At 32.3% G+C, this 13,007-nt stretch overlaps 3 protein-coding genes across 6 annotated transcripts; all 3 read right to left on the bottom strand.

The window, feature by feature from the left end:
* Window positions 1–865: 865 nt before the first annotated feature.
* Window positions 866–1,912, bottom strand: LOC145760278 (general transcription factor II-I repeat domain-containing protein 2B-like). The gene has a single exon (XM_082574151.1). The coding sequence runs from the start codon at window positions 1,910–1,912 to the stop codon at window positions 866–868; it is 1,047 nt and encodes a 348-aa protein (XP_082430277.1).
* An 18-nt stretch (window positions 1,913–1,930) lies between these two features.
* LOC145760277 (general transcription factor II-I repeat domain-containing protein 2A-like) lies at window positions 1,931–2,548 on the bottom strand. The gene has a single exon (XM_082574150.1). It carries the CDS (start codon window positions 2,546–2,548, stop codon window positions 1,931–1,933), a length of 618 nt encoding a protein of 205 aa, XP_082430276.1.
* A 7,079-nt stretch (window positions 2,549–9,627) lies between these two features.
* On the bottom strand, window positions 9,628–12,532 carry LOC145759284 (uncharacterized). Of its 4 annotated transcripts, none has more exons than XM_082573072.1 (11): window positions 12,413–12,532; window positions 12,263–12,351; window positions 12,086–12,177; window positions 11,860–11,978; window positions 11,549–11,706; window positions 11,278–11,400; window positions 10,749–10,830; window positions 10,539–10,642; window positions 10,350–10,468; window positions 10,174–10,284; window positions 9,628–10,054 (listed from the first exon to the last, which is right to left on the bottom strand). In XM_082573072.1, exons 4-11 carry the CDS (start codon window positions 11,933–11,935, stop codon window positions 9,811–9,813), a joined length of 1,017 nt encoding a protein of 338 aa, XP_082429198.1. In that variant the 5' UTR covers window positions 11,936–11,978; window positions 12,086–12,177; window positions 12,263–12,351; window positions 12,413–12,532; the 3' UTR covers window positions 9,628–9,810. The 4 variants fall into 4 exon arrangements, with proteins under 4 accessions (XP_082429198.1, XP_082429200.1, XP_082429199.1 ...); XM_082573074.1 differs by having other exon boundaries at window positions 10,542–10,642; XM_082573075.1 differs by having other exon boundaries at window positions 9,888–10,083.
* Window positions 12,533–13,007: the final 475 nt, after the last annotated feature.

Here is a 13,007-nt window from a genome sequence, read left to right as displayed (position 1 = left end):
AACATTTATGAAAATATAATTTAACACAATTTTAGATTTATTTTAGTTATAAAAAAAATACCCCATCATAACTAACAAATTCGAATTTCGTTGCATCCAAGAAAATGGCCTGGTTGGAAATAACAAATCAATTTAATAGCTCCAGTTCAAGGTGCAAAAGAACTTTGGAAAATCTTCAAAATCTGTGGAAAAATAAAAAAAAAAAAACTGAGTATGCAAATTACAACCGCAGTATGAGAAAAACAGGAGGTGGTCCTCCTCCACCACCAATTGATACGTTTACTGAAAAAGTTATTTGTAAGTTTAATTTGTTTGTATAAATGTATTAAAATTTTATTTACCTATTGAAGTGTTAAAATTTTTTTAACTGCTTTGTTTAGCCATTATTCCCCAGGAAATACATCCGTTGGAAAATAGGTATGACGATGACAGTGGTCAAGTACATACCCTTGACTTAACTTTGGATAACGATGACCAGGTTGTCAGTCAAGATGTGAAAGATGGGGAAATCTCTATTGTTCTAGAGCAGGGGTCGGCAACCTTCTGATGCTGCCGGGCCAAAATCAAGCTCAAGAATTGGCCGCGGGCCATAAATAGCGTTTCCACTAAATCTGGACAAAACAAAATAAACAATAATGTCTAGGCTAGGACTAGGTTGTCACGTCAAGTCAACAAAACCGTTGATATTGTGTTTTTTATTGAAAGTTTTGGTAAGGTAAGAAGTCAAAATACTACTCGTGAACAAACGAAAATGCACAAGAACATTCATTTACTGTTTCTGTCATAACTTTAATACGATGTTTGATATGAAAGTTTATTAAGGTCATTCATTGTCAAACCGCCCATTGTCAAAGTTCATTCATTGTCAAAGCCGTTGATGAGATGCTTGATGTTGTTTCTGGTCTGCAAGTTTATCGATGTTTGGTTTTAAATTGGAAGAGGCCAGAAGCATAACATCTTGCAAGTGGCCGTCATTTAGTCTTGTTCTTAACTTGCTTTTGGTGATTTTCATTGATGAAAACAGCTGTTCGCACACATAGGTGCTGCCAAACATCGATGTGATCTTTTTGGCCATTTGATATTGCTCATGCACAACTTCCACCGGCACATCAAAGGGGGTACTAAAAAGTTTGATATCATTCTCTATTGAACGGATGTCATCGAATCGGGACAAAAATTCGGTTCTCAATTGTTGGATCACAGAAACAAATTGATCACTGCAGGTAGGGTGGTGTTGTTGTAATGTAGAAAAGTGCGCATAGTTTCCACTTTGCAACTGACTTTCCCACAGTTGCAGTTTAGTTGTGAATGAACGTATGTGGCCCCACATGTCGTGTATCAATTGGCATTTTCCTTGTAGCTGCAGATTCAACTTGTTCAAATGAGACGTAACATCGACTAAAAATGCTAAATTGCAAATCCAGTTTTGATCGCGAAATTCTGAAGCATTGAGTTTTTTTTGTTCAAGAAAGGTTACGATTTCTTCCCTCAATTGGTACACTCTTAGCAGCATATCACCTCGACTAAGCCACCGTACATTACAGAAATAAAGCAAGTCGCCGTATTGACTCTCTGCTTCTAAGAGCAGTTGTCTAAATTGACGATGATTCAATCCTCGCGACAAAATCAGGTTCACAGTTTTCACCACTATGCTCATGACGTCTTTGAAGCTTGCTACTTTTGCACACAATGCCTCCTGGTGAATAAGGCACTGCAATTTAACAATACTGTTATCAATTCCATTGATTTGCATGTGCTTCTGAAGTAAAGACACGACCCCTTTATGCTTGCCTACCATTGATGGGGCCCCATCTGTTGTTATTGACAGCAGTCTTGCTAGATTTAAATTCTTGGCTTGAAGGCATTGAAGTAGTTCTTTCAGAAAGTCAGCCCCTGTCGTTGTATTCTTCATTGGAATCAGTTGTACAAATTATTCAAGAACAGTAAAATCTTCGTTTACTCCACGCACAAACACTGCCAGTTGGGCTGTATCTGTAGCATCCGTGCTCTCATCTATAGCTATGGAAAAGAACTGTAGTTTTTTGAAACAATCTTCTTGACTTGCTTTCAAGTTCTCAGACATCTCTTCTATTCGACGGGTTACGGTTCTCGCGGAAAGACTGACATTTAGAAATGCCTCTTTTTTCTCTGGACATATAGTTTCCACAACAGCCATCATGCATTTTTTAGCGAATTCGCCGTCTGTAAACGCCCTCTTGTCTTTGGCTATTATCTGTGCTACTTTGTAGCTAGCAAGAGTATTATTTTCCTGTTTAGTCAAAATTTTGTGAAATGCATCACCTTGCTTTTTCAGACCTTTTTTTAGTCGATCAAGTTCGTCTTTTCTTGCTTGACCCACTAGCTCAGAAAAACTTTTGTGCTTTGTTTCGTAATGACGCTTGATATTGTACTCTTTATTGACAGCAGTAGATACGTTGCAAATCAAACAAGTAGGTCTTCCATGGTGATTTACAAAAAAGAAATTGTTTTCCCACTCTTCTTTAAACGCTCTGAATTCCTCATCAACTTTTCTACGTTTTGATAACATTTTTGCTAAATGATATTACAAGGGCTATGTTTTCTAGTTATTAGCTAAAAACAAAACAAAAATTCACTTTTTATTAAAGGAAACTGCTCAGTGGCAAACAAATATTTTATTAGAAGGATTGCAACTAAAACGCTTGCTCTCCGTGTTTTCATAGTCGAGGTGCGAAGTACTTGATGCGTGACGATGCCCTAAGCCTAATTTTTTTCTCCTTTTCCACAGGTCTTTAATCTATTATTGCGTCATGCAATTGTTTAGAAGCGTTGTGTCAGCTCAATTGAATAGTATTCGCCAAACGTCAGTTTGCGTCGCTGAAATAGAAACTACGTAGAAGTCGCGGGCCGGATAAATATACAATTTCGAAAAGAGGACGCGGGCCGGATAGAATGTGTCTGCGGGCCGGATTTGGCCCGCGGGCCGCAGGTTGCCGACCCCTGTTCTAGAGTCAGTTCCAGGTAGTTACATTTGAAAAGGATTTTTTTCCAAAACTGTAAAATAACAATTTTCTAAAAATGTATTTTAAAACAGTATTGATTATTTTTTTATTACATAGTAATTGTAGTTTGAACAAAAAAATTTTTTAATGATAAGATTTAACTTCTGTAGAAAAGCAAAACAAAAGTAGAAATTTAAAAAGAAAACATAGTTGGGAGGAAGACAGGGACAAATTAATAAAAATGGATTTGGAATACAAAAAAGAACTTTATGAAATAACTAAGCAACAGTTAGCGAGAGAGGAAGAAAGAAAAGAATTGGAGCATGAATTAAAATTAAAAAAAGGGCCAGGTTTATTTTTACATGAGGGCCAGGTTTATTTTTACACGGCAACAGGGAATGCAGGAGCATTTTAAAGCTCTTGCAAACCCCCCTGTTGCTCCTAACCTGGCTCTCCTAGAATCTGAAGGAGGAATTAAAGATAAACTGAGTTATTTTTGCTGTTTTAAATTTTTTTTGCTTTTTACTGAATTTAAAATAAATGTGTTGTTAAAAGTAACACTGCATTTTAAATATTTGGTAATTATGCGAGTGCAAAATGCTAATAAAGTATTTTTTTAGAAAATCTACAAACAATATCAAAAATAGACTTGGCGAATAAGTTATTTTTTAAAATTTTTTTAAACATTTTACTAAATCTAAAATAAATGATGCTGTTAAAAGTAACACTGTTTTTAAATGTTTGGTAGACCTTTTTATTTATTGTAATTCTGTTAGTGCAAAATGCTTATACGGTATATATTTTTTTTAAAGAAAACAAATACACATGGAGGCAAGGGGGCTCGCTGGAGGAGACAGCAGAAGAGGGGATTGGCAGTAAAACCTGCTGATTGTTTAGCATCAAAGCAACTACTTAATTTTTATTTTACCGATTTAGAATGGTTTAAAAAACATTGAAACTTTTTTGTAGATATGCAAGTGATGACCGAAAAAGGTGGGTCAGTGGTGGGGGAACAGAAATGGACTATTTTGGTAAAAACTTGTACCCCTCTCCCACCACTGGCTCTCCGAACTGCCGAGCCCCTCTTTCTGTGAAGGACTCCAGCTCCCCCAAGCCTTTATCCAAAATAAAATTATTTTTGTTTAAAACTGAGTGGTTTATAAAACCTAGGGGTTTAAAAGGTATAGTAGTCATCGTACCTTCATTTTAAGATTATGTTTTATAAGGGCAAATTGAGAATGGCAGCATTTTTAATAAATTAAAAGTTATCAGTTATGTTACGAAAAAAAATATCACTTTGATATTTGAAAGCTAGGAATCAATAGAAACAAAAAAACAATTTTTAAGCAAACTTGCCATTATCAATAAAAAAATAAAAAACTGCAAAGGTATTTACGGAACTGTGCCTGAATTCTACATAAACTTAAATGCACAAAAAATAAACAACAAAAATTACATTAATGCGGCGGGAAAAAGGAACAAAATTAATTTCATGATTTAAAACATGCCACAGAATAGATTTTGTCATTTTTTTAATATATAATATATTACAAAATAATTTTTCGGGTGACATTGGTTTGTGTATGATTTAGTTCACTACACTTTACAGGAAAGAACACAAGAAGTATGTCACCATCTTTCCCAAAAATTATAGAACTATTTTAGACCACATCTAAATAAGATCTTAATTTCTTATGCCTCCATTTCAGTCGGTCTTAACTTTGCTTGTTGTTGGGGCCATCTCGGACCACATATAAATAAGATCTTAATTTCTTATGCCTTCATTTCAGTTGGTCTTAACTTTGTTTGTTGTTGGGGCCATCTCGGACCACATCTAAATAAGATCTCAACTTTTTATGCCTTCACTTCAGTCGGTCCTAACTTTGTTTGTTGTTGGGGCTATCTCAGACCACATCTAAATAAGATCTCAACTTTTTATGTCTCCATTTTAGTTGGTCTTAACTTTGTTTGTTGTTGAGGCCATCTCAGACCACATCTAAATAAGATCTTAATTTCATATGCCTCCATTTCAATCGGTCTTAACTTTGTTTGTTGCTGGGGTCATCTCGGACCACATCTAAATAAGATCTCAATTTCATATGCCTCCATTTCAGTCTGTCTTAACTTTGTTTGTTGTTGGGGCCATCTCGGACCACATCTAAATAAGATCTCAACTTTTTATGCCTTTACTTCAGTCGGTCTTAACTTTGTTTGTTTCTGGGCTTATCTCGGACTACATCTAAATAAGATCTTAATTTCTTATGCCTCCATTTCAGTCGGTCTTAACTTTGTTTGTTGCTTTTAGCACTGGGTAAAGTTAGTTTTTTTTGTCTGCAGGTAAGGGACATACAAATAAGGCATTTTTGCCTCAGTTGGGGAAAGGGAAACACATTGACTGTGATGCCACTGTTGGCACCTTATACATTCGACCCAATCACATCTACTGTTGTCTTGGTTTTCACACATCCGACATTTGTTTTTTTACGTGGCTACCAGTTACACAATTGCCAACAACAGTAGCGTAAATCTCATCCCTGAACATGGAAGTTTGACAGTCAGGTTGTTTAAGATTCTGGTGCAAAGTAAGCCACTTACTGTACACACAGACAAAAACTCCACAACCTATGCCATCTGGCTGCAGGGTATGTGGAACAACTTTTGCTTTTAAATCTAAAAAACCAAATTTTTGTTTTGTCACATAGTTCATCATGCCCAGTGCAGATTTAACATTTATCTTTGATTCTGTGCACACATCCTTCATAGAATCAAGGTATAACAAAACTCACTGTTCGATGTCCACAGCAAGCAAAACCCAGTGGGCCCCGGTTATATTCCAGGAAACAAAAATGTATTTTTTATCGGTCAAAGTGACATTATTCCACAGCCGTTTTATGGAAGGATTTTTGTTTAGAGTTGTCGCAACTGATGAGTCAACAAACAAGATATGGCTATACTTGTTGCACAACCACCAAAAGTAACTATTTATAATTTCGTCATACAGCAAACCTTAAGTAAAGTCCGCATCATAGGCTTGTAAAACTTGTAATTCACTCTTGGAAAGAAGGGGATCCAAAGACTTAATATTTACTAATGAAATATTATATGGACCATTTTTCAACGAGTTTTTAAGTAAGCCTTTTAAAGTACCGCAATAAGTGGAGTAACCTTCTTTACAATTGCTGCTGCTGTTTTTGCTACATGGTTATTACGGGTTTTTTTGACTGGCAGAATTTGGAAGTCAGACCCATCATCATAAAATAAACACCCTTTCGGAAACAAAAAAGTTACTTGGTATAGGTCCCGCATAGAATTAGCATGTTTACCATGGGATGATACAAACTTGTTTGCCTTTGGATACTCTCTAGAAAGCTTATCATAAACTGCTACTTTTGATTTAATTACTTTGGTTGATTTTTTTTTCATCTTTTCTTCTGATCCCAACACTCAACCCACCACCATGTTTACAATTATTTCTCATATCCTCGATAACTTCATTTAGTGTCGCTTCAGCCTTCAACAAGGCTTCTTTTGAAGTAAAATCGAATGATAAATCGCGTATGGTTGTTAAAGCATTAGAGATTCTCATTATTGTTGAGTGTTTTGTTTTCTCTTGTATTTTAAGTTGTTGTGATGGTGTTTTGGATTCACAATTAGGTTCGTGTCGTTGTGGTACTGTTTGTTTAATTTTGCATGTAGCTTGGTACACTGGATTGTAGGATCAACAATGCAAGGATCCAAAATCATAAAAAGAGAATTTATGTACCATGTAGGGAAATTTTCCCATGACACATCTGGAAATTTTTTGAAAATGCTAAACATGTTTGCATGGTAAACAGTTTCTTTTAAAGTCTACACATGAGCATTTTGGTCCCTGATAAATAGAAACTTCATAGACTTCTTTTGTTTCTGCGCTGTTCACATAAAACATATCTTCTACTCTTGATATTCACCAGAAATGTCAGTTGAAGAAAGCATTCTTTTGATGGAATTTTTTTTAATGTTGTGGGGTTTATTATGTAAAACAGAAGGAACTTTACCATTTTATTGACGATAATTATTTGAAGCCGCAAGCTTTTCATTTCTGTACCTAAAAAAGCAACAGTTACCGTTTTAAGTGTAAAATATAAAACAAAACTCGATGATACTGCTACTATTGAGGTCACATATTAAAAATGATATACTTACCTTTGAAAACTTTCAGGCAAAAAGTCTCTATGTAACACTGTGATAACTCCAGATAAATTTCTGTCTGTGCGAAAGTGTATATGGCATTTCTTTAACGTTCTGTTTTTACTCTCCACACCGTTGTTTGTGTTAATAATAACTTTGAGCTTATTCCCTCTATAGAGCCAAGACCTTTAAAACTTAGCATTATCATTTCAAATATTACTACTTTTCAACTGAGTTATTGCCGTTGTAAACATCTCATCAGTATCTGCTGAGGCAACAGATCACAATAAACCCAATGCACATTGTTGCTTGCTTTTATCACCAATGCCATTATCATGTTTTCTCACCCATCTTCCCCATGCTTGTTCTCGGTGAAAGTCAAAAAACAATACTCTACAGCCTTTCGATAAATAAAAAATATAAACCCAATGTAGTAAAAGGGCTTTTTGCATCTTTTTCTGCTCCTGGCGTGGTTTTACCAACAAACTTTTACATAACATAAATACTTTTTCAACACGCGTGTATTTTGAATTTCAATATGTAAAATTATACCTTCATTTTAAAAATAACTAATAGTCGATCTGTTTATTCCTTTATTAACGTTTGTTTTTCCAAAGAAATATTAACAACTTTTCGTAATATTATTGGCTTCGTCAAACGACTAAAAATCTGAATTTTTGTATGTAAAAACGTACTTACTGTCTTTGAGATTATCTGAGTGCGCATTCCATCGCAAAATTAAATTCTTAATTGTTGCATAGGTAGCTTTGTTATTAAATCCTGAAACAGACTTATAATGTATTTGTTGTTTATATTGTTTAGTATGTAGGGATTTGTATAAACATGTATATGGCGCTGTCTGTTGGCAATTATATAAAAAATAGTGGGTTGGCAATATAATTTCAGAAGGCTAACGGTATAAGGTGGTCGTTAAGTTAATCAAAAGTCATGACAAAAATTAAATCTAAATCTGTTAATAATAACGTACACAATAATGTTACGCTACATTGAGTGCATAACCTGCAATATACGACTACATTATACGCGAACACAAAGTTAATGATACTATAAAAACTGTATAACTGACAAGAAGTCAGTTTATGTTATTTTTCCATATGCAAAGTCCGTACTATATTGGCAAACAGCGTCTGACCCATTAAATAATTTTCCGCTCGTTCTTGTGTGAAATGGTACAACTGTTTTGAGGTAAGGAAAGTCTTTGCACTGAAAAATGTTGCGATGCAAAGCGATTTTCTGTAAGTATTTACATAAAATAATTTATAGAGGTACAAGGTTATGGTGACCTTTTCTTTAAATGGGTATGTTTTAAAATTATTACTTTTTTGAGTGATAGTAAATAGCATTTGTTAGTTAAGAATATTTTTATAAAAGACAACCATTTAAATATAATTATAATAGATTGTATTGTTAGATAGTAGCAAAACAATATGGTTCTATTATCTTAACACAGTTTAACCTATAAATTTTAATTTGACATGGTTTGCTTAATGTTTTATTCTCCAATTAGTAAATATTGTAGCAGTTTTTTAACTATATATATATATATATATGTTATTTGATGTAGAATTAACACACATTTAAATTTTAAAATTGATTTTTGTAAATTAGTAATGGTTTAAAATTCTACCATATATAATATAAGCTTTATCTGCTTTAAAATGTATATTAACATTTATGTACTCAGTTGTGACATGAATAGGACTTTATTATTGTAACTTATACAGTTTAAAAAACATTTAGTTACCTGTGCATTGTAGTAATCCTGTTCGGGGTCATAAATCAACAAAACGTCAAATTTAAATCGTTCTTCTTTAGATGTTGAATAAGTAGCTGTTCTATATGAAACAACTTTTTTATTATCCAGCTGGCCTGCTTGTATAGTTGGTTTCAAATCATATATGATGTCTTTAATCTTAAGTCTTTTCTTGTTGTTGTTATATTGTTCGTTTATACCTGAGTTAGTTGTTGGGTAAAATACACTTGGGAGTTAGGGAAGGTCGCTTATTTGAATTATACATGACGTCACTTGACATATTAACTACGTTTTTCTACCCTTCGCCCTATCACAATATTTCCAATGCCTGTATAACTACAATAAATCATAAATAAATGTATGTTTAGACCAAAACTTTAACAACCCTTGTAGAAAATTTACATTTTTAATTCAATAACTTTCGGATAAAAATTCCTATACTCTATACTGATAAAATTTTCGATTTTCTTAGTGACCTATTTCTTTCACTTTCACGTAACTGTTTTACGTGACGAGTTTTTTAATATAAAGTTTCTTAAAATTGCAAAATCTATTTTTTTGGAAATTTCCGGACCTATGACGTCATTAGTCGTGATCGATAGAAATAAACGGGTATTCTACGACACTCGTAATTCTAATTTACATACCAAGACCGCCATCTAGCGGTTTGTTTTTTGATTTATTTTAAGCAAGGAAAGTATGTTTTTAGTGAAAAATAAATATAATGCAGAAATAACGAAGACTAAAAAAATGTTTGTTATATACATGATTGTGATAAGTGCACAAAATAATTAAACCCTTAGTATGTTAAAATATACAAACAGTGGTGTTATACCAGTTTTGAGTAGGTCTATGTATATGTTATTAATACATTTTGACATAAGTTTAAAAATTTAACACGTTGCAGTCACAGTTAGGCATGGCACATACAACTAGGGGTTTGTCGGCACATTCTTCACAAAAAGCCTGGTGTCCACATACAAAGGGTGCTTCTGTTCGTGGATTGTTCTTACACACCTTACAGTTTATGTACTCTTTTTTGTATTTTTTTTCAGCCATTTTATGTGAAACACAGTCTTCTAGTTTCTTGCACTCGATGTACAAGTCTTTCCATTTTAATTTCGTGTTTCTGTTTTTTTTTTATATTTTTTTTTAAATCTATGTAATATTTACAATGTGTTATTATTATTTACAACGTCCTTTGATTAGTAAACTTTAAAAAACAAAAACTTTTATTTTTTAACTTACTTTTTGTAGACTTCAAAAATATCGGCTTCTTTAAATATTTTTTTTGCCTCCTTCACCTTATTACATTTTTTAAATTGTCGATACAACTCTTTTTCATTATCAGAATATTCTCTTTAAACAGAAAAGCACAGTTAATTAAAATGAGGCGTTTTTAGTAAAAAATAAAAAAAACTTACTTTTTTGTCAAATTAAACTTCATTCGCAAAGTCGAACAAAATGAAGGCGTTTGTTGGTATCTGTCGGAGTTTTGTGCAATTATATTACTACTGAGTTTTTCGTTAACTTTAGTCAAAACCTATGAAACAATTTAATTTAAATCATTTTTAAAACTTTAATTGTTATTTAAATTTAATAAGAAACTCAACTACATCTGTTAGTTCTTGGGTTTTGATATTTGAGTCGGAATTTAGTTGTTCACAAAATTTTTCCACAAAGTATGATTTATTTTTTTGGACGTGCGAGACGTAATCTGTGTTATGTTAAAATAAACTTAATCAGTACAGAATTAGGGTTTCTTTAAAATGTTTCTTTTTTTAAACTTTGTACCGAATTATGTATTTTTTCCTATATCTTACTTATTGTTGTTGCATCGGCAATAATAATATCATAATCCAAATCACCCTGGATGACTTTTGTACTTTTATTATAATCCTGTGCCTATAATGATAAAATAAGGGTTTATGCATTGCAAAATATTATATAAAATTTTTCATTTTTTAGCATAATTGTTTTGTTTTAAACGGCTTTTGTTTTACATTAAAAAGACTACGTTTATATTTGTTTTAATTAAAGTTCTCTTTTTTGTTGCAATTAGGTTGATCTACTAAAACAGGTTAAAAAATGTCTTTTTAAAATAAAGTTTTTACGATTGTAACTTATTTGTTTAACTGCATTAAATAATAGTTAACCTACGCCTCAAATGCACACAAAGTTTTTTTTCATCCTACGCTTATATAAAAGTTCCAACCTAACAAAATATGTTGCGTTATTTAAACTGATAATGAATGTATTGTGTTTTGTGATGGGCCTTTTAATACCTGGGATTATTTTTGACCAAATAATATTTATTGTTACTCCAAACTCTTGTAATGTGAAGAAGCTTACTTGATATTCATTTTTTGTATCTTGCTGAGTGCTGGAACTTTGTTCGTCGCGGTCGTTGTCATAGTTGTTATCTTTGTTACAAGTTTTGCCAGAAGTGTAAGCATGGGATTTACCCCGGCAGGCCTATTTATAAAGAAAAAAAACAGTTTAATGGCTAGGTATTACCTTAATTGTTAATATTTTTGCACGCATACACTAATAGTCACAGGTCACGCCAATACTTGCCAAAACAGTATGCCAATACTAAAACTTTAATAATATTGTAACTTACGTCAATAAGAATAAATGTTGGGCATTGAAACCCTTTAAAGTAACTGAAAAATTTCGACCGCTTCATTTCATCATCGTTTTTTGTCAGCAAGCTATCTTCGTTTCCATGTGATAAAAAGGCACACCCAAAATATTTTAAACTTGCACTTTCTTTTTTTGCTGTAAAAATATTTTGTGAGATTAAAAATGTTACTTTAATGCGTAGGCTAATGGTTTATTTTTCAAGACCGGGGCTGGGTATCTAGTGACACTATGTTAAGGCCATGAAGCAGTCCTTTCCAAATTGACAATAAATAAATACAAAAATAGTACCTTCTTCTATTTGTATTTTAATTTTTGCTTCAGTTAAGAGCTCTTCAATTTTGCAATCGAAACTGTAATTTTCCATCAATTTTTTTTAAATTTTCTGCATCAACTTCTGTTCCTGGGGCCTTAATAAAAAACATGTTTTTCTAACTTAAATTTGTAAAAATATTATTCTGGCACTAAATATGGTTTAACACTAATTTTGTTTTTGTGAATAAGTAATCTATTTTACCTTCATCTGAAATATAATAAACTTTCCGTCAGCAAACATGTCCATCGCCTCATAACATCCTTTGAAAGTTTCCCGTTAATTTTTGTAGCCACCTGCATGGTATTTCTTATAATAAATGACATTTTTATATAACATAAATAATCTAAAGGTATTTTCTACCTTTAAAAAAGAACTTACCTTTAAAATATCAAGCTTTTGTTGGTCGCTTATTTCTTCGTTTAAAAATTTCACAAATGGAGAAGGAATTGCAGATTCTTGTTTTTTCACTTAAATATTGTTAATAAATGTTATTTTAATGTGATATCAGATTAGTTATTTATTGCTTACAATTCATCGTTGATAAAAGAATTAAAACTTCGGATTCGACCGCATATCTCAAGTGTTTTATTTTTGATTTTTTTCGGAGGCATCTTGTTTGCACATTCTCGTAAGGTTTATAAATCTTGAAAAATAATTTTAAACTTTAAATGTTAAAATCACTTAAAACAAGTTTTCCTAGTTGTAAAATAAAGAAATAACTGTTAACCTAGATCAGGAACAATTTTTGTTTTTTAAACAATGGTTTGCAGTTTTCTTCGTTAAAATGTTTTGTAAAATTAGCCCACACATTTTTTTCCGAAAATGTTTCTTGTAATGGGTTAAAATGATAACACAAAATGGAGCAAAAAAGTTGAAAATTTGCTGTAGGTGTTTCTAACTTATTCTTTTCTACAAATCACAAAAAAAATTAAAATTTTGCTAAAAATCTTAAAATAATATAAAACTTTAGTATTTTGTAACTACAAAATTATGTCAATAATAAAATAAATAAATTTGTTAATAATAAATTGTGTATATGGACAACAAACCAGAATTAAGAATGCTTGACGCTTCTTCTATATTTCGTGCATATTTTTCAACAACTTTAAACCTGAGTTCGTTT

The sequence above is a fragment of the Corella eumyota genome, chromosome 7 (genome assembly GCF_963082875.1).
Source record: "Corella eumyota chromosome 7, kaCorEumy4.1, whole genome shotgun sequence".
Lineage (NCBI taxonomy): Eukaryota > Metazoa > Chordata > Ascidiacea > Phlebobranchia > Corellidae > Corella > Corella eumyota.
Note: the sequence above shows the minus strand (reverse complement) of the source record. Positions and strands in the feature narration are given on the sequence as shown.